Genomic DNA, 20,649 nt, shown 5'->3' with positions numbered 1-20,649 from the left:
CCATCTAATTTTGGACTTTCCCTCTGCGTATGATTTTATAAACCTCTGTAAGATCACCCCCAGCCTTCAACACTCAGGGAAAAAACCCAACCCATTCAGCCTCTCCCTACAACTCAAACCTTCCAATAGCAGCAACGTCCTTGTAAATATTTTCTGCACCCTTTCAAGTTTAACAATATCCTTCCTATAGAAGATGACCAGAATTTACTCCATAGTCCAAAAGTAGCTTCATCACTGTCCTGTACGTGACATTCCAACTCCTATACTCAGTGCTGTGACCACTGAGGGCAAGCATGCCAAATGCCTCCTTTATCAAGGAGCTATGAACCTGTACCCCTAGGTCTCTTTGTTCAGCAACCCTCCCCAGGGTCCTACCATTAACTGTCAAGAGTATGGTGCTGGAAAAGCACAGCAGGTCAGGCAGTATCCGTGGAGCAGGCAAATCAACATTTCAGGCAAAAGTCCTTCAGGGAAGTCCTCATGAAGGGCTTTTGCCTGAAACATCGACTCTCCTGTTCTCAGATGCTGCCTGACCTGCTGTGTTTTTCCAGCATCTGCAGTCTTCACTTTCTCGTACCGTTAACTGCACATGTCTTGCCCTGATTTACCTTACCAAAGTGCATTACCTCCCATTTATCTAAATTGAACTGCATCTGCTACTCCTCAACTCATTGGCCCATCTGATCAGGGTCCTGTTGTACTCTGAGATAATCTTCACTGTCCATGACTACCTATTTTGGAATCATCTGCAAATGTACTAATCATTCCTCCTATATTCCCATCCAAATCATTTATCTAAATGACAAGATGCAATGGGCTCAACACTGATTCTTGTCGCACACCGCTGGTCACAAGTTCTCCAGTCCAAAAAGCAACTGTCTACTACCACCGTCTATCTCTAACCTTTTAAGCCATATTTGTATCCAATTTGCTAGCTCCCCCTGGATTCTGTGATCTGCCTTGAATAACCAGTGTACCATGCAGAACTTTGTTGAATGCATTGCTGAATTCCATTCAAAAGTATTTGATTCAAGGATAAGTTGAGGAAAAGATTTAAGTGGCTTCACACTTAACGGGACTATCACTTCATTTCGAAAATTTGAATTAAAAATTAATTTCAGTGTTTAGAATATCAGTTAGAAATGTTAGGTCCTTTTTAAAGGTAAGCCAGAACAATTAGAGTTGATTGAGATGCTGTTTAAAAACTGGGCTTCTGTCCAGGGGCTTCTGCATAGGGAAAGTGTCTGGGAGGGAGAGTTGGAAACTGGTACTTTACTATATAAATATATAGATATAATATCCTTTTGTAATCTATGAAAATCCTTTGCCTATTCCAACATATGGGTATATTATTTCCTCACATACTTTGGTTAACCATTGTAGAGTAAATATGTGAGAAAATAATAGAAATGAAAACATTGGGGTAGAATTTTCCACTTGTGGCTTGCATCATCACACGAAAGTTGAGAAAATATGACAAGAATGGGGGAAAAAAAGTCAGAATGTCAGTAATATGTTTTGCAATTGTTGCCCCCCCATATTCATTTCAGAAGTCACACAACACCAAGTTATAGTTCCAGCAGGTTTACCCTGATGTCATGTGCCTTCTGACTTAGTCCACCTCAGTTGAACACTGGCATCTCCATATTCTGGTTACAAATTCATAATCTCAGTATTGAACACTGTCTAAATTATTCCCAAAAAAATTGCATTTCATTATTAATCCAGCTCACTTGTCCACCGTTTCAAATTCACCTCTCCTTCCTGAAAAAAATAGATTATGCAAAATCAGAGCATGTACCTGGAGATGGACAGCTTTCCACTTGCTGTCCCCACAATCACCCATCACTATCTTCACAACAGTGTCACTGCATACTTCATAATCACCATGTGGGAAGAAGGTCCTACAGTCAGCATTACAGTGAGGCAATCTGGGAAGGGTGTCCTGCAGTGAACATCACAGTGAAGCAATCTGTTCTTGTTAGAAAACAAGAGTTAATTGGCTGAAGTATTGAATTTTGGAAGATTAGCTGAGGAGTTGGGGAGATATAACGAGATGGGTGAAGGAGCAGCGCGGAGGAGGGTTATATAAATAATGGCAAGACCCGAGGCCTAAGTCACATACCTTGGGAGCCAGGGAGGTAGTGGGATCTGTGAGGGAGCAGTGTGGAGCAGAATTATATAAATTATGTCCAAGGCTCAAGGCCTACATCACTGAATTTGGGAATCGGTGAAGGCAGTGGGATGTGTGAGGGGGCTTCTCGGGGGATTGCTGTCAAAGACTTGTAGACCAGTTAACCTAACATTGGTAGTGGGGCAATTTATAGTAGACTCTAGAAAGCATTAGCAGGATTAGACAAAACCACGTGGGGTTTGTGAAAGGCAAATCATGCTTAACTGATATACTGTTGTTTTTCTGAGGGTGAATTCAGTAGATTAGATAAATGAGAACCAGTGGATGTGGTGTATTTAGATTTTGATAAGGTCCTTCTGTGCTGATTTAGAGTTATAGATTTAGACCCTTCGGTCCAACTTATCCATGCCGACCAAGTTTCCCAAACTAAACTCGTCCAATTTGCCTGCATTTGGCCCATATCCCTCTAAACCTTTCCTATTCATGTACTTTAAAATGTCTTTTAAATGTTGTATCTGTACTTGCATCTACTGCTTCCTCTGGCAGTTCATTCCACATACAAACCACCCTCTGTGTGAAAAAGTTGCCCCTTGGGTCCCTTTCAGATCTTTCTCCGATCACGTGTGTGTCTCACTTTTTAGTGCACAATATCTTCATTGTTCAGTTAGAGGCTGCAAAACTCTCTGCCTTACATAGCTTGTTAACACAAGGTGAGACAAGCAGTAAGTTGTGGTAGGGAGCACTGAACAATCAAAGGGATGGACATGTTGCTGTACAGTAACTTGTGCCAGTAGCTTTATGTGGAAAACATAGACTATTTAGACTAACCCTAATTAGACTATTTGTGAAAGTCTGAGGAGACAAATCCTTAGTGGTGTAAAGGGTGCCTACAGTAAGTCAGGGAGTGGTGCCACAATCAGTCAAGGGGTTTGTCTGATTGCAGTCCAGGTGGTCAGTCAGTCACTCTGGGTAGGGGATTTAGATCAGGGGTTTATCAGAGGCCAGCTATTGGAGTCCTGGGGAAAGTGGGGCACTTAAGATTGGGATGGATTTCATTGCACTGGATTAGTGAGGGAATGAATACAGTGATGGGGGCAATTCTATATCAATCATTTGTCATTCATAAACTGTCTCACAAGTCTTGATTACTCTGGCCCTTACATCCAAAGGGGAGGCTGTAAGGACAGAGGGGCACAGGGACAGCAACACGCAAGGGAACATGAAGGGTGGGAATGACCATTTTCTATCTTGGGTGGAACCTGCAACTCACTGAAAAGAATACTTAAGGTGGAACTTTGCAATGTCAGATCAAAAGTCAATGCACAATAACTGCTCAAAATAACAGACACCTTATGCAAAGTGGGTGTGGTAAGTTACTGTTTTTATTTTAAGGGCTGAGTAAAATCCTTTGGAATTGTGGTCCCTATTAGGAGCAACCCATCTAGCTTCAATTTGGACTTAATCGGCAGGATTAAAGTGGTGCTGGAAAAGCCCTTCAATCGGCAGGATGTGCATGGTCAAGAATGCACAATCCATATCTTATCTTCAAGCAACCAGAAATATCACATGGCACACACTAATTACCTTCCTGGTCATGTGTACAAAGCATCTGCAATCAGACAAAATTTTGGCTGTGCAAAGTACAATTGGTCAATGTCATGTTCTCAGAGCTCCTAGTATAGGCAAGACAAAGACCTCCTTGCAGAGCCTCCATACTATATAATGTGAGGCTATATTATGATAGGTGTAAGGTTTGAGGATTCCTTTCAGTAAACTAGATGGTTTTGTTCTATCCTTCCCCACAGATTATCATGGATTTCATATCAAGGATTCCTGACTTTGGAAGCTATCTGAAATGAAAGACTCAGTAGTTTGTGAGAGATGAGCAATGCTTGGCCATTACAAATTCTTTCATCCGTGGGATATAGAAACATAAAAAATAGGAGCAGGAGTCAGCCATTCAGTCTTTTTAGCCTTCTCTGCTTTTTGTTGTAATTATTGCTGATCATCCGATTCAACAGCCTTTTCCTGCTTTTTCTCCATATCCTTAGATCCCTTTAACTGAGGTCATGTTGCAGTTGTATAAGACTCTGGTGCGGCCGCATCTGGAGTATTGTGTGCAGTTTTGGTCGCCATACTATAGGAAGGATGTGGAGGCACTAGAACGGGTGCAGAGGAGGTTTACCAAGATGTTGCCTGGTATGGTAGGAAGATCGTATGAGGAAAGGCTGAGGCACTTGGGGCTGTTTTCACTGGAGAAAGGAAGGTTTAGGGGTGACTTGATAGAGGTGTACAAGATGATTAGGGGTTTAGATAGGGTTGACCGTGCGAACCTTTTTCCACGTATGGAGTCAGCTATTACAAGGGGGCATACGTTAAATTAAGGGGTGGTAGGTATAGGACAGATGTTAGGGGTAGGTTCTTTACTCAGCGAGTCGTGTGTTCATGGAATGCCCTGCCAGTAGCAGTGGTGGACTCTCCCTCTTTATGGGCATTTAAGCGGGCATTAGATAGGCATATGGAGGAGAGTGGGCTAGTGCAGGTTAGGTGGGCTTGGATCGGCACAACATCGAGGGCCAAAGGGCCTGTACTGCGCTGTATTCTTCTATGTTAACTCCAAATGCTATATCCAACTTCTCCTTAGAAACATGGAAAATAGATGCAGGAGAAGGCCAGTGTTTTTGCCTTTACTGTATTCTGTGGTAGCGAATTCCACAGGCTCATCACTCTCCCAGTTGCAGAAATTTCTCCTCCTCCGTTTTAAATAGTTTATCCTGAATCCTTAGACTATAGCCTGGTTCTGGGACTCCCCAACTACCGCAAGCTTCGTTTCTGCAAATGCCCTGTCCAGTCCTCTTACAATTTTATAGGTTTCTGTGAGGTTCCCCTTCATCCTTCTGAATTCCAGTGTCTATATTTTCCTAACTGATTTAATCTTTCCTTATGCGTTAGTCTTGCCATTACAGAAACCTATTTGGTAAACCCTTCGCTTCACTCCCTCTGTGGCAAGAACGTCCTTCCTCAGACCAAAACTGCACACAATATTCCGGGTGTGGTCTCACGTGCACGGTAAAGTTCAACAAGACATCCCTGCTTCTGTACTTGAATCCTCTTACTATAATGGCCAACAGACCATTTGCCGCTTTTACTGCCTGCTGCACGTACATGCTTTCCTACACCATCTGGTGTAGATGGACTTGATGCACATGACCCTCTCTGAATTTACAGCCATATCTGAAGAGTTGTTCATGTCTCACATAGATTTGATTTAATCCGGTTTGAAAATAAAAAAGAAACTACAACAGTTAAATTCCTGCAGTTAGTCATGTTGTCCCAACTTGTAATACTAAGCAATTAATACCAAACACCATTTCAGAAACTGCTTCACAACCTATAAGGGTGGTGGTGGTGGTAGAGAAAATGCAGCTGAACCATGCTATGGTTTGAAAAGAATATACACTGGTTAGCAAGGTTAGGTCACATGGAATACAGGAGGAACTAGCCATTTGGATACAGACTGGCTTGAAGGTAGAAGAGGGTGGTGGTGGAGAGTTGTCTTTCAGACTGGAGACTTGTGCCCAGTGGTGTGTCACGAGGACCAGTGCTGGACTTGGATGTGAATATTAGTAGTATAGTTAGTAAGTTTGCAAATGACTAAAATTGGAGGTGTAGTGGACAGCAAAGAAGGTTACCTCAAATTACAAAGGGATCATGATCAGATGGGCAAGGAGTGGCAGACAGAGTATAATTTAGATAAATGTGAGGTGCTGAATTTTGGAAAGGCAAATCAGTGCAGGTCTTATACACTTAATAGTAAGGTCCTGGGGAGTGTTGCTGAACAAACGGGTGGTGGGTAGGGGCGGGTGGGGTTGGATGGCTGATGGGGAGCAGGGTGGGGCAGGGGCTCACGTGTGGTGTGCTACTGCCTCGTCTCCTGAATGGGAGTGGATTTAGCAAGTGCTTGCTGAGTCAATCCCAGAGGAGTTTCAGCAGTGCTGTAGGTCCCTTATACACAAATGTGTGCCTGCTCAGAAACAAACCCTGAGACAGAGAGATGGAGCAAAGCAAGCAGAGCAGAGTAAAAGGAAACTTCAGAAAACCTGAGCCCCAGTGGAGAGGCATTGAATCAAGTAACCAAATAATCAAATATCCAAATGAAATAGGGCCCACCCATCTCGTTCAGATAATCAAGATTCCTCTGTATTTGGAAGTACTAGCTTTTGGAGCACTGCTTCATCTGGTGGTTGTGGAGTATAAGATCACAGTATGCAGAATTTATAGCAAAAGCTTATAATGTGATAACTGAAATTATATATTGAAAAAGACCTAGATTGTTTAAGTCTCTCATCTTTTAGAATGACCATGTTGGTTTTAGTTGTTTCATATGTAAATAGTAAAACTTTTTAAAAGAAGTTACATTCTCAAGTGAACTTTAACAATTGGTGTCATGTTGGCCCAGATAATGCATTTAAGGTGTGAGCTGCCCTATGTGAGACTGTCTGTGCCACGATGGTAGACTGATTCTAATCTAAAAAAACGGATTTACAGAATCTTACATGGATTCACACAGTTTTTGAGCAAAGTGAAATTGATTCTGCAAGTACAAATTCACCCCACAAACATAAATGTGTATGTTGGACTATAATCTGGTGTTGTGATTTTTTTAGGAGAAAGTGAGGACTGCAGATGCTAGAGATCAGACCTGAAAAATGTGTTGCTGGAAAAGCGCAGCAGGTCAGGCAGCATCCAAGGAGCAGGAGAATCGATGTTTCGGACATAAGCCCTTCTTCAGGAATTTTTGTGTTTGTTTTTTTTAAACTTTTTACACCCCGGTCCAACACCGGTATCTCCAAAGCATAAAAAAGGAAATGCAAGGCAGAGAAAGTAATTGTCCGAGAAGGATTTCAAGCCAGTGAATGTTTTGATGCCAGATTTAAATAACCTTTATGAAATTTTTGCTATCAAAGAAAATAGTAAGAATGAAAAGCTTCTGAAAACTAGCTGTTGGAAGAAGATTAACACAGGATGTGAGAAATCTATGTACAAAGAAGATTGCAGACTGAGCAATCTCAATGTAAGAAGATAAAATCAGAGAGATTGGGTGTATACAAGTCCCAGGTTATGAATAAGTTCCATGCTTTCTGCTGTTCGTAAATCGAATTTGTGCGTAAGTTGGAACAGGTTCAGGTGAATTAGTTCATTCGGATGAAACATTGTACGTAATTCGGATTTTTAAAAAATAATTTTTAATTAAGAGATGCCAAAGGTCGGTTCGTAAGTACGGGATTTTCGTGAGTCAGGCGTTCGTAACCCTGGGACTTCCTGTACTTACTTGGCTGATGACTAAATAAAACAGTGACAGAAGTGATAAGGGGAAGTTGCAAATGGAGCAATGACAACTAGCATAGTAGGGGAAATCAAAACAGGTTTGAAAAGTGGCAAAATAGTGTCTAAAATCATGAAAACGTTACAGCACGAAATTCCCTTGCTTTGTTTACCCCGGCAAAACGCTTAACCTGGATGAAATTGTATTTGGTACTTCTCCACCCTTCACCCAAACCATTGATAACATCCCAAAGTCAAGTTGCATCCACTTCACAATCAACTATCCAATATATATGTAATGTACAAATTTCCCAACCATGCCTCCAACATGTAAGTCTAAATCATAAATTTAAATCACATCAGCAAGGGAGCAAAACTGAGCCACGTGAAACATCAGTGGAAACCACTTTCCATTAACAAAAGCATTCCTTTTGCTCCCCTGTCACTGAGCCAATTTTGGGTTCAATGTACCACATTTCCCTGTATTAAATTGGTTTTAATTTTTTTGGACCCATCTTTCATTTGGGATTTTGTGAAATGCCTTACCAAAATCCTTGCACTGCCCTAAACAATCCTCTTTGTTACTTTCTGAAATAAATGCAATAGGAATGTATATAGCATGACCTTTCCTGAACAAAGCAATGCTATGCCTTGTTAATCTGTGCATTTCCAAGTATCAGTTAATCCCAACTCATGATTTGGATAAGACTTTAGGAGGATGGTTTACTAACCATGTTTGCAGTTGACACCAAAATTGGTGATATGGTCAGCAGTGAAAAAGGATATGAGGTCTTGATCAATTGGGCCAGTGGGCTGAGGAGTGGCAGATGGAGTTTAATTTGGATAAATGTGAGATATAAGAACTTTAGTAGAACAAACAAGGGCAGGACTTCTGTAGAGAATGGTAGGGCCCCAGGTAATGTTATTGAGTGGAGAGACCTAAGGATTCGGGTATGTAGTTCTTTGAAAGTTGTGTCACATGTACACAGTTAAGAAGGCATTTAACACGCTTGCCTTCATTGCTCACACCTTTGCATGTCGTACTTGGGACGTCGAGTTGAAATTGTACAGGATGTTGTTGAGGTAACTTCTGTAGTACTGTGTACAATTCTGGTCGCTCTACTAGAGGAAGGATATTATTAAATTGGAGAGGGTTCAGAAAAGCCTTACAAAAATGTTGCTGGAAATGAAGCGTTTGAGTTATGGGGAGAGGCTGGGACTTCTTTCACTGGAGTGTAGGAAGTTGAGGGGTGACCCTGTAGAGGTTTATAAAATCATGAGGGGCATAGATAAGGTGAATAGTAAAAAATCTTTTCCTAGGCCAGGCCCCAGGGGAGTTCAAGACCAGGGGACTTTTTTTAGGTGAGGGGAGAATGTTTTAAAAGGGACCTGAAGGACCACTTTTTCACATTGAGAGTGATTTGTATGTGGAATGAACTGCCAGAGGAAGTGGTGGATGCAGGTACAGTTACATTTAACAGACATTTGGGTAGGTACAAGAATAAGAAAAGTTTATAAAGGGATATGGTCCAAATGCATGCAAGTAGAACCAGTTTAGTTTGGGAAACCAGGTTGGTATGGACAAGTTGGATTGAAGGATGTGTTCCCATGCTCTACGACTCTGACAGTGATAACTCTGGTAATCTGAGGTCAAATTGATTGGCCTATAATTATTTGGTCTATGTCTAGCACCCTTTTTGAATAAGATACAACGCTTGCAGGACTTTGGTACCTCGCCTCTACCTAGTGAGGATTGGAAAATGATTCACAGAGCATCCACTATTTTGTCCCTGGTTTGTTTAAACAATTCATCCAGCCCTGGTGATTATTCATCTTCAAGGAGGTCAGTCCCTTCACTACATCCCCTTTCTCATTTTGCTTATTTTATATAATATTTCACGGTTCTCTAATTAGAATGTCTGCATCATCCCCTTCCATTGTAAACACAGTGACAATGCATCCATGCATAAATTACCATGTAGTTCTCTGATAGCCCCACCTTTTGTCTTGGTCATCTTGTGCTCCTAATGTTAAATCATCTTTGGATTTTTCTTAATTTTATTGGCCAATTTTTTTTCTGATTCTTTTGACTTCCTAATTTCCTTTCTCATTATCACCCACGCTGTTTCTGCGCTTCAGTATGTTTTGTAAAGTGTTACATTTTTTGAGATTGTCATAATCTCTGTTCTTTTTTATTTCATCCTGTATACTTGTGGTTAGCCAGTGAACTCTATATTTGGTAGTACCATCCTTTTTCTTTGTGAGGACATGCATACACTGTGTCTGTAGAATCTCAATTTGAATGCCTGTCATGATTTGCCACTGCTTTTTCTTTCATTAATGCAGCCAGTCCACTTTTGCCAAATTATCCGTCAGCTTTGCAAAGTTTGCCTTCTCCTGATGTAGACTTTTATAGCTGTTCGATCTCTGTCTCTTTATATATGATACAAACCTCTAACTGTATTGTGATCACTGTTTCCAAAAACAATCACCCACTACTAATGTATTGGTGTTACAGTTAAGTAAAGGTAATTACAAGGGCATGAGAGAGGAATTTAGAAAATTGACTTGAAGCAGAGCCTAGTGGAGAAGACAGTAGAGCAACAATGGTAGGAGTTTCTGGGTGTAATTAAGGACACAGTACAGAGGTTCATCCCAAAGAAAAGAAATAGTTATCTGGGGGGAATTAGACAACTATGACTGACAAAGGAAGTCAGGAAATGTATCACAGAAAAAAAGAGAGCCTAGAAAGTGGCCAAGAGGACTTGGAAATCATAAGATTGGGAAGACTACAAAAACAAGCAGAGGATAACAAAGAAGATGAGGATCAAATATGAAGGTAAGCTAGCCAGTAATATTAGAAACTATAGTAAAAGTTTCTTTCAATACATAAGAAACAAATGAGAGGCAAAAGTAGAAATTGGGCTGCTCCAAATTGATGCAGCAAGACTCTTGCTGGGAGATAAGGAAATAGCTGAAGCACTTAATAAATACTTTGTCAGTTTTCACAATGGAAGACATTAGTAATATCCCAACAATTGAGAGTCAAGGGGCAGAGTTGAGTATGGTAGCCATTACAATAGAAAAAGTGCTAGAAAAGCTAAACGGTCTAAAAATTGATAAATCTCCTGGCCCCAATGGGCTGCATCTTAGAGTTCTGAGGGAGGTGGCTGAAGAAATAGCGGAGATGTTGGTTGTAATCTTCCAAAAATCGTGAGTCAGAGAAAGTCCCATATGATTGGAAAATCACCGTTGTAACCCCCTTGTTCAAGAAAAGATCATGACAAAAGATGGAAAATTATACGCTGATCAGCCTTACCTCGGTTGTAGGTAAATTCTAGAATCCATCGTTAAGGATGCTCAGATTAGAACAAATCAGCATGGATTTAGTAAGGGGAGGTTGTGCCTGATAAACCTGTTAGAATTCTTTGAAGTAGGTTAGACCAGGAAACCCTGTGGATGTTATCTACCTAGACTGGATGTAGGTTTGCTTGCCGAGCTGGAAGGTTCATTTCCAGACGTTTCGTCACCCTACTAGGTAACATCTTCACTGGGCCTCAGGCGAAGCACTGCTGATAAGTCCTGCTTTCTATTTATATGTTTGGGTTTGTTTGGGTTGGTGATGTAATTTCCTGTGGTGAAGTCACTTCCTGTTCCTTTTTTCAGGGGGTGGTAAATGGGGTCTAACTCTGTGTTTGTTGATAGAGTTCCGGTTGGAATGCCATGCTCGTGTGTGTCTTTGTTTGGCTTGTTGTAGGATGGATGTGTTGTCCCAGTTGAAGTGGTGTCCTTTCTCATCCGTATGTAAGGATACGAGTAAGAGAGGGTTGTGTCTTTTTGTGGCTAGCTAGTGTTCATGTATCCTGGTGGCTAGTTTATGCCTGTTTGTCCAATGTAGTGTTATTTTATAGTCCTTGCACAGTATTTTGTAAATGACATTTAGTTTTGCTTGTTTGATAAGGTGCCTCACGGGAGGCTGCTGAATAAAGTGAGGGCCCATGGTGTTTGAGGTGAGCTACTGACATGGATTGAGGATTGGCTGTCAGTCGGAAGGCAGAGAGTTGGGATAAAAAGATCCTTTTTCAGAATGGCAGCCAATGACAAGTGGTGTCCCGCAGGTTTCAGTGTTGGGGCCGCAGCTGGTCACTTTATATATCAATGATCTGGATGAAGGGACTGGGGGCATTCTGGTGAAATTTGTCATGATACGAAGTTAGGCTGACACGCAGGTGTTTCTGAGGAGATGGGAGGCTGAAGAAAGATTGAGACAGTTTAGGAGAGTGGTCCAAGAAATGGCTGATGAAATTCAGTGTGGGCCAATGCAAGGTCTTGCATTTCAGAAAAAGAATACCGACATGGACTATTTTCTAAATGGTGAGAAAATTCATAAAGCCAAAGTACAAAGGGATTTGGGAGTGCTAGTCCAGTAATCTCTAAAAGTTGACTTGCATGTTGTCATTTATCTCAAGAGGGTTGGAATGTAAAAGCAGCGATGTGCTACTGAGACTTTATAAAGTTCTAGTTAAGCCCCATTTAGAATACTGTGTCCAGTCTTGGGCCCCACACCTCAGGAAGGACATATTGACACTGGAGCGTTTCCAGAGATTCACACAGATGATCCCTGGAATGATAAGCCTAACATATGACGAACGGCTGAGGATCCTAGGATTGTATTCCTTCGAGTGTAGAAAGTTGAGGGGTGATCTAATAGAATCTAATAGATAATGTCTGGCTTAGAAAAGGTGGATGCTGGGAATTTGTTTCCGTCAGGCGGGTGTAGTAGGACAAGTGGGCATAGCCTTAGAATTAGAGGGGGTCAATTTAAAACAGAAATGAGACTTCTTTTTAGCTAGAGAGTGATGGGATTGTGGAATTCATCGCTTTGGAGCGCAGTGGAGGCTGGGACATTAAATGTCTTCAAGGCAGAGATTGGTAAATTCTTAATCTTGCAAGGAATTAAGGGATACTGGGAGATTGTGGATGAGTGGGGATGAAATGCTCATCAGCTATGGTTGAATGGCAGAGTGAATTTGATGAGCTTAATGGCCTTACTTCCATTCCTATGTCTTATGGTCTTACTGCTTCACCCACCTGCCCAGCTTCTTTTCCGAAGACTAAATCCAGAATTGCACACTCTGCCTTGTTGTGTGCCGGCAAAAACAAAATTCTCTTGAATGCAGTTAAGAATTTGTATCCCCATACCTTTACACTGTTCATATACCAATTTGTAATTAAGTAGTTAAAATCCCCAAATATTAATACCCTACTATTTTTGAACTCTGGGATTTGCCAAATATTTGTTACACTGATTCTTTCCTGCCATTTGGGGATCTTTAAATAAATGTGAGCAGTATAGCTGCCCTTCTCTTTGTTTCTCATGTGGCTTACATGGCCTCATTTAATGCTTTATTTAGTTTGTCATTCTTACTTACAGCTGTAATTGATTCTTTAACCAATAATGTACGCCTTTGTTTTTATCCCCGTCTTTCAGCCTGGAAATTCTCTGTATAGGGGTGTTGACTCTTTTTTTGCCTTTCTTTAAACCAAGTTTTCATTATGCTATTATTGTGTTATCAAGCAGTCATGGGTCTATCTATGTCCTCAGCTCATTGGTTTTAGTAGGACCAGATGAGATATCAGTGGCAGTACGGCCCTGTATAGCTGAGTAAGGGGCCCAAGTCCTGAATAAGCTATTGAATTATTGTAAAAGAGAAAAACTCAAGGTTATGGAGGCAAATCAATTTTATACAGTTTTTCAAATGAAGGAGGGACAGTCAAGTTTGCAAAAACTAATGAGAAATTGAACTTCTAAAGTTTTTGGGTGAGAATCATAGACCAGTGACTGAGAAAAACAGTGGGAATTAATGAATGCCAATTTGGATTAATGCCCAGATGAAGCAAATTTTTTTTTTGGTTTTGAGGCAAGTTGTGAAGAAATATCAGAAAGAGCAATGCAACATGAAGATTGCACTAGAGTGAGAGCTTCCAAGCCAAAGCTGGATTATATCAAAGTTCGGTACTGAGCTGCTTCATCTGTTTGATTGCCATGTATGTATTAACTGAGCAAATTTGACAGGGAGTGCTGTGGTCAACTGTATTTGCAGACTGGTTTGAGCCATATGATGGTGATGATGAGAACATGACTGAGTGTATGGAGAACTGGAAAAGTACACTCTGAAGACATGGATATGAAGATCAGTAGGCCAAAGGACCAACTGATGAATTATCAGTTTGAGCCAAAGGAAGAGGATCACATTGGAGACACAAAGTTTATGGATGAAGACTTGAGAAAATGTCTACTTTCAAGTACCTGGAGTTGGTGGTGAAACATAGAAATGGAAATTAAGTAATAGACCTGCTCTGTTGGTGTAATCAGAAGAAATGCAGTGGGTTGTTACGTGAGAGAAAAGTATCACTGAAACTGAAAGGAAGAATCTACAAGGTAATTTGAGACTGTCCTGGTTATATGTGCAGACTAAATGCTAATGAGAAGTGGACGATAAGATGGAAATGTGGCGTAACACGAAAGGACATTCGGGTCAGTGAAGATTATGGGAGCTTCAAAGAAAGTCACCAAGAAAAGATTGAAATTGTTTGAACATTTGTTCAGAGAGAAAAAATGTGGAGATGTAGATGATGGAGATAGAGCTGCCAGGACTAAGGAAAAAATGAAGGCCGTAGATGGGCTGGAAGTATATGGTGAGAGACTTAATTGCAGAAGATCGGAAGAGGTTTGGCCTGATAATGTACATCTGACAAGTGTAAAAGATCCCTTAGGAAACAGTGACCTTAAAATGGAAGAAGTTGGCATTCAGTTTGAATGCAAGAAACTTTAATCAGAAACAACTATACTCAACTTTAATACATTGTAATTACAAAGGAGTAAGGATAGAATTGGCAGGAGTGGATCGGCAAAGAAGTTGACCAGAAAAGTTGGTTGAGGAGAATGACAAACATTTAAGAAAATGGTGCAATACTCGCAGCAAAGTTATATCCCAGTGAGGAAGAAGGATTCTTGGAAGCAGATAAGCCAACTATGGAATAAGGGTAGTATTAACTTGAAAGTAAAAGACATACAGTATGGCCAATGATCAGTGGTAAGCCAGAGGATTGGAAAAGTTTAAACACTAACAAAATATGACCAAAAAATAGTAAATGAGAAGAAAATAAACTGTACAGCTAAACAAGCAAGTAATAAACAAGCAGACAGCAAGGCTTTCTTTAAACATGTTAGAAGGAAGAAAGAGACCAAAGTGAACACAGTTCCATTCAAGAACAAGACTTAGAAAAACTAATGAGGAGCCAGGAAATGGCAGAGAAGTTACATAAGTATGTTGCATCTGTCTTCATGATAGAGGACGCTAATAACATTCCAGATATACTAAATAATAATGGGGCAGAGAAGGAGAGGAAATAAATGCAACAACTCAGTGGACTGAATGGCTTACTTCTGCTCATAAAGCATGTGGTATTATGCTCTTGCACTAAGATCCATGTACAATAAAGGATGCAGCAAAGCTGAAGGAAATTCTGCTTATTATTGAGCCTTGGTTTGGGTGGCTATCAATCGAAAGCATTCAATTTTAACAGAATCCTTATCCATTCTCCTGTTTACTCTTATCCTTCAATATTAATTTCCTTCAAGTTCAACAGTTCAGCAAGTTTAACAAAATGTTTTGTTAACGATTTCCATTTTTTTTCTCTGAATTCAATCGAAAATACAGGAAGAAATATTTATTTTTATATCTATGAAATTTGACACAGCTATGCATGTCACCTTGTCTCATTTCAGGGCTATGTAGAACTTTCCTGTGATTCTTATTGCTTGACATCATATCACCTTACTTGCTGGAAAAGGTTAAAGGATTCTCTGTATCATGGGAAATCTAATCAGGTAAGAAGTATTTTTCCCTCTATTTATTTTATCTGTTTTAACAGCTAGAGGGCAGGAAATACATGCCACCACTAAATTAAATGTTGCTGTTGTCCACAGTTTTTGGTGTCTCTGAATCACAGAAGCATTATGGCATAGGAGGCCAATTGGCACATTGTGCCTGCACCGACTTGTTAAATGATTGCCTAGTGCCAGACCCATGCTTTCTTTCCTCTACCTTTTGTATGTTACTTTTATCCAAATGATCATTCAATGGCCTCAGAAATGTCTGAATTGAACGTGCCTCCCTACACAGCCAATGCATTCCATACCCTAACTACTCAGTGAAAATGCTTATCCTCACTTCACTTTTGCTTCTTTTGCAGATCATTTTAAATCTGTACTCTTGTCGTAGACCTTTTTTATGAGTAGGAACAGATTCCATCATATCTACTCTATCCAGTCACTTATAGTTTTGAAAACTTCTATCAAGACCCCTCTTAGTCATCTTATTTCCAAGGACTATCTCGACAATCCCAGCTTCTTCAATCTATTCTTATATTTCTCATCCCTGAAACCATTCTTCTAAACAGCCTCAGTAAACTCTCCAATACGTTTGCATCATTGTACACCGTACTCTAGCTGAGGTCTAAAAGTGTCTGATACAAGTTCAGCACCCCCTCTTTGCTCTTGTACTCTATGGTCCTATTAATAAAGCCAAGGATCCTTTTATTCTTTATTTGATGCTCTGTTTATTTCTCCTGCCACATGCAGTGACCTCTATGCAGATATCTCCCAGTTCTTCTGCTTCTGCAATTCTTTAGAATTGTACCCCTATTTTGTATTGTCTTTTGATGTTCTTCCCACGAAAATATATCACCTCACACTCCTGTACATTGCAACTCATCTGCCACCTATCTAACCACTCCAGCTTGTCGATGACCTTCTGAAGTTCTACTTCTACTGTCCTGAAAGATAAAGAGCTAGATTTTTTTTTACCAAGGGAGGTAGATAGAGTCCTGACATTTCCCACTTGTAGACCTGTCTAAATTTGAAGTATCCTGTTAAACATTGGTGGTGGGTGAGCATAATAGATTCTATCCTGCCAATCAGAAAGCAAATCATTGGCAATTTTGAGGATAGGTGAATGTCAAGGCAGCATGATTCCTGATAAAGAGCTTATGCTCAAAACGTTGAATCTCCTGGTCCTCGGATTCTGCCTGGCCGGTTGTGCTTTTCCAGCACCACACTCTTTGATTCGAGCATCATTAGGAAGTCTACCTATGTTCCCTGGGACTTTATTCCAGTTGTTTTAAAAGTTGTTAGGCCCTCTAGTCCTTATTTCCCAATCTCCATACCATCTCCATGTTAACTCATGCCCCCTCATACCCCTGTGCAGACATTGCCCCCACTCACCTACATATCATGTCAAACCTCTCATGTTATTTCCATAATCATCATATATGTAGTAGGTCTCAGGAACCACGTCTTTATGTAAAAAAAACTTCCAGCAATATAATAATTTTTTATTCATGTATACTTGATAGTGAAAAGAAACTCCTATTCATCAAAGCTTTTAAACCTCTTAATACTATAAAAACAAACACACCTCTGTTGAGTAGCCACGTTAAAGACAGCTAATCCTCAAGATCCTCTCCAAACTATTAATTAAGCTGTGAACTCAGAGCCCTTTGCTGTGATATCTGCTTTTAAACCTTTGGAAATTCAACCAGGCATTTCTAATTATAACAATAGCTCTCCGGGGAAATGTCATCGAGGAACTTTGGTGAAAATGTGAAACAAATGGTTATGTTTTTTCTTACATTATATAATCTGTCAATAAAAAGTCTAGCTTTTGTCTTACTGACAGCTCCTTTTTCAATGTTCAAAGTACAAAATTTAAAAACAAACATACTATGACCCTTTAAATAGATCTTGGCTGCCCTTCAAGGATATGTGCACTGGTTGCATTAATTTGTGACTTCCCCACTGCTGATTAAGTTGCTGGAAAAGCCAAAACAGCCTGTTTGAACTCCGCTCTAAATGCAAATGTTCCTGCTAAGTTCACACTTCACAACTGTTTGAATTATAACTTTCCCCCATCTTGCAAAAATGGAATCTGCCAGAAATGGGAGCTGGATTTTCGAATCCACATCCCACCAGATTTTTGAAGTTCCACATGTCTGAAAATCAGACCTCCAGTTTTAATTTGCATTTGCCTTGACTTCAAAAATAAAAATGGTTTTATTTATTTTCTGTATTTTAGGATTTCTGTTCAATGAAATGTCTGAACAGTGATTGTCAAGGTCTGATCATAAAATGTGTAATTCACAATGCTTCAGGAATTGCACAGACTGAGGTAAGAATTAGACTGTTAAAGGATTCTATGATTCTATGTTAGGGTAAGATTAGTGAGCTTAGAATATTGCCATCAAATCCCTGATGCCTAGCATCACAGGTGGTATAGCTGGAATACAGTCTATTTCTAATTCTAGTTAGATAATGAGTTTGAACTCTACATTAAATTATAATTTAAGTCTGAGTTCACTGTTTTGATATTTTATTTTGTATTATTAATTTTGATCTGCATTATTTAAATAATCTGTTTTGCCCAAAATTAGTGCGATTTCTAAATTGTGGAACCTATTCAGGTTTTGAGCTGCTTAATTCTACCTCCTTAATTTATGCCTTTTTTTAATCTTGTGAATTGCTTTAACTTTAAAATGTTTCTTTTGCAGTTTGAAATAAAAAATTCAGATCTGTCATCACGAATTTCAACTATGTAAGTGTTTTAAAAGAATAAACTGCATTTGTTAACTGCATTGCATTTGTGTTACGGCATTAGTATAATTAAATGCATTCAAATTGAGAAAGCAGCTTGAACATTCAAAACAATTATCAGAAAGATAGTTAATGGAATGAAGTTTGTGGGGAAGTAGTAAAGCAATAGGTTAGGAGGAAGAACTAAAAGAGATAGCTGTTCAGGGTGTAGGACAAAGTGTGAGTCAGGCAGGGTATAGAGGTAGGGGGAATGCATAGAACACAAGCCACATAAATTACTGGGGAGAAAAATTGGAAGATAATGATGTGATTTTAGTAAAATCATTTTGGATTTTACTAATTGGGAAATGTCAATATGACAATGCAGTGTTTTTATTTGCCACACATGGACTTTTGATTAGTTTTATGTTTTACTACATTGGGAAACTTGAATCATTTCATAGATTTTGCTTAGAGCAGTTTCTGAAGAAGTTTAATTTCGTTCAGTTTTTGACTGTATCCTAAGGCCCAGCGAGACACTCTTGAGGATCTGAGGAGTTGGGATTTTTTTTCTTTTTACATTTGTGGGATGTGGCCATTCCTGGTTAAGTCAGGAGAAGATAGTGCTGAGCTGCTTTCTTAAAGCACCACAGTCCTTTGGATGTAGGGATACCCTCATTGCTGTTAGGAAGGGAGTTCCAGGATTTTGACCCAGTGACCGTGAAGGAACAGTGATATATTTCAAGTCAGGATGGTGAATGGCTTGGACGGGATCTTGCAATTGGAGATATTCCCATGTATCAGTTGCCCTTGTCTTTCAGTGTGGTGGAGGTCTTGAGTTTGGAAGGTGCTATTCAAGAATTCCTAGTCAGTTACTGCATGCATCTTGTAGATGATACACATTGCAGTGCTATACAACAGTGATAAAGTGATGGAATTCTGAAGCTGACAGATGGGATATCAATCAAGCAAGGTGCTTTGTCTGGATGGTGTCAGGGTTCTTAAGCATCATAGGACCTCCATACATCCAGGGAAGTGGGGAATATTCCAATGCACTCCTGACTTGTAAATGTTGTACAGGCTTTGGGGAAAGAGGGAGTGGGTTACTCATCACCGAATTTCCAGACTCTGACTTGCTCTTTTCGTCAATGGCTAGTCCAGTTCACTTACTGATCATTGGTAATCACAGAATGTTGGTAGTAGGGAATTCAGTGATGTCATGATTATCAAGAGGTGATGGTTAAATTCCCTCCTTGGAAATGCCGATTGCCTGCCACTTGTGCAGGACGAATTTTACTTGCCACTTGTCAGCCCAGCTCTGAGCATAATCCAGGTCTTGCTGCATATGGAAGTGGACTGTTTTGGCATCTCGAGGGCTCAGTTGGCTGGGGGTGGGTCAAGTTGGGTGTAACATGTCCAGCAGGTAGGGTCAAGTTAATGGGTCAGAATTTCTGTCAAGTCTAGTTTTTGGAGAGTGGTGTAGTCAGATCAGTTTGTGGCATTGTAGGCACCCGGTCATCAAGAACTAGTTTGCTTCTGGGTGCAGGGAGATCAGCAATGCTTGTCCAGTGGGCTGTTGGAGATTAAGGGTGTCAAGTTATTCACATATAATTGGGGAGATCAGTTTAACAGCTTCTGAAGAACTATATATTTTTTTTATCCCCTAATGTTTCCTCAGTAACTATTAAGTTTAACTGAGCTGAAGTCTCTTGAGTTTCTAACTTTAAGGGGCTTTTTTAGAGAGTTCCAGAAGGCGAGGAATTGCCCTATGAAGATCTCGATTTCCCAGGCAATTCCCACGGTGTTAGCTGTGTCAGTGATTGCGAATGGTCCTGATGCAGAACTCCAGTCCACACTTCAGAGATGGGGAAACCAGCTATCGGTATATCTGGGTCAGTTGTGGGTCTTATCAACCTATTCAGTATATTCAACTTGTCCTACAAAAGAGAAGCTAGGTTTCCTTTTGATTTAATATTTTATTTTCCTTTTTATAGAAAACGTGAACAAAAGGCTGTAAATACCTTGGAAGGATTGAGTAAACGTAATGAACAGAATGAGTGTGAGAAAGAAAGGAAAGAAAAAGAAACCGATCTGCTGGCAGGTTTGTTTGGTCTGTCGTTAATCACTTCAGTTGTGGCTGTTGCTTAGCTTCTTGTTTTAAATCCCTTTGTGCTTCACTGGTCTTCCTCCAGCTCCATGACGGATTTAGAATTCTGTGTTCCTTCACCTTCAGCCTTGTCCTATCTCTTACCCAATCTCTTAGCTCTGTGATTGACTGTATCTTTAGCTGTACAAGCCACAGGCTTGAGAATTCTCCCTAACTGTATCGCTACTCCTTTAAGATTTTTCTTAAAATCAACATCTTTGATTATTCTTCTCAGTCACTGTTCATAATATCCTCTTTGGCTTGACTTCTGTTTTTGCCTAATTATGCTTCTGGGAGGCGCCTTGGGGGTGGTTTATGTATAATCTTTGCAGAGGGAAGTTGCTGTTCATGTGATGAAGTAAAAAAAAGGCTTCCATTTATACAGCACCTTTAAATAACTTAAAGTCCTAA

General features: G+C 40.1%; 1 protein-coding gene across 6 annotated transcripts in view; it reads left to right on the top strand.

Moving 5' to 3' along the window:
* The window catches only part of LOC140486350 (E3 ubiquitin-protein ligase DZIP3-like), a 157,186-nt gene that overhangs the window by 36,149 nt on the left and 100,388 nt on the right, over window positions 1-20,649 (top strand). For all 6 annotated transcript variants that reach the window (XM_072585360.1, XM_072585361.1, XM_072585359.1 and 3 more), the window contains 4 exons: window positions 15,252-15,353; window positions 17,599-17,691; window positions 18,071-18,114; window positions 20,087-20,193. In XM_072585360.1, the coding sequence (XP_072441461.1) occupies window positions 15,252-15,353; window positions 17,599-17,691; window positions 18,071-18,114; window positions 20,087-20,193 (346 nt within the window). The remainder of the gene's footprint in view (window positions 1-15,251; window positions 15,354-17,598; window positions 17,692-18,070; window positions 18,115-20,086; window positions 20,194-20,649) is intronic.

This window comes from Chiloscyllium punctatum, chromosome 15 (genome assembly GCF_047496795.1).
Source record: "Chiloscyllium punctatum isolate Juve2018m chromosome 15, sChiPun1.3, whole genome shotgun sequence".
Classification (NCBI taxonomy): domain Eukaryota; kingdom Metazoa; phylum Chordata; class Chondrichthyes; order Orectolobiformes; family Hemiscylliidae; genus Chiloscyllium; species Chiloscyllium punctatum.
Note: the sequence above shows the minus strand (reverse complement) of the source record. Positions and strands in the feature narration are given on the sequence as shown.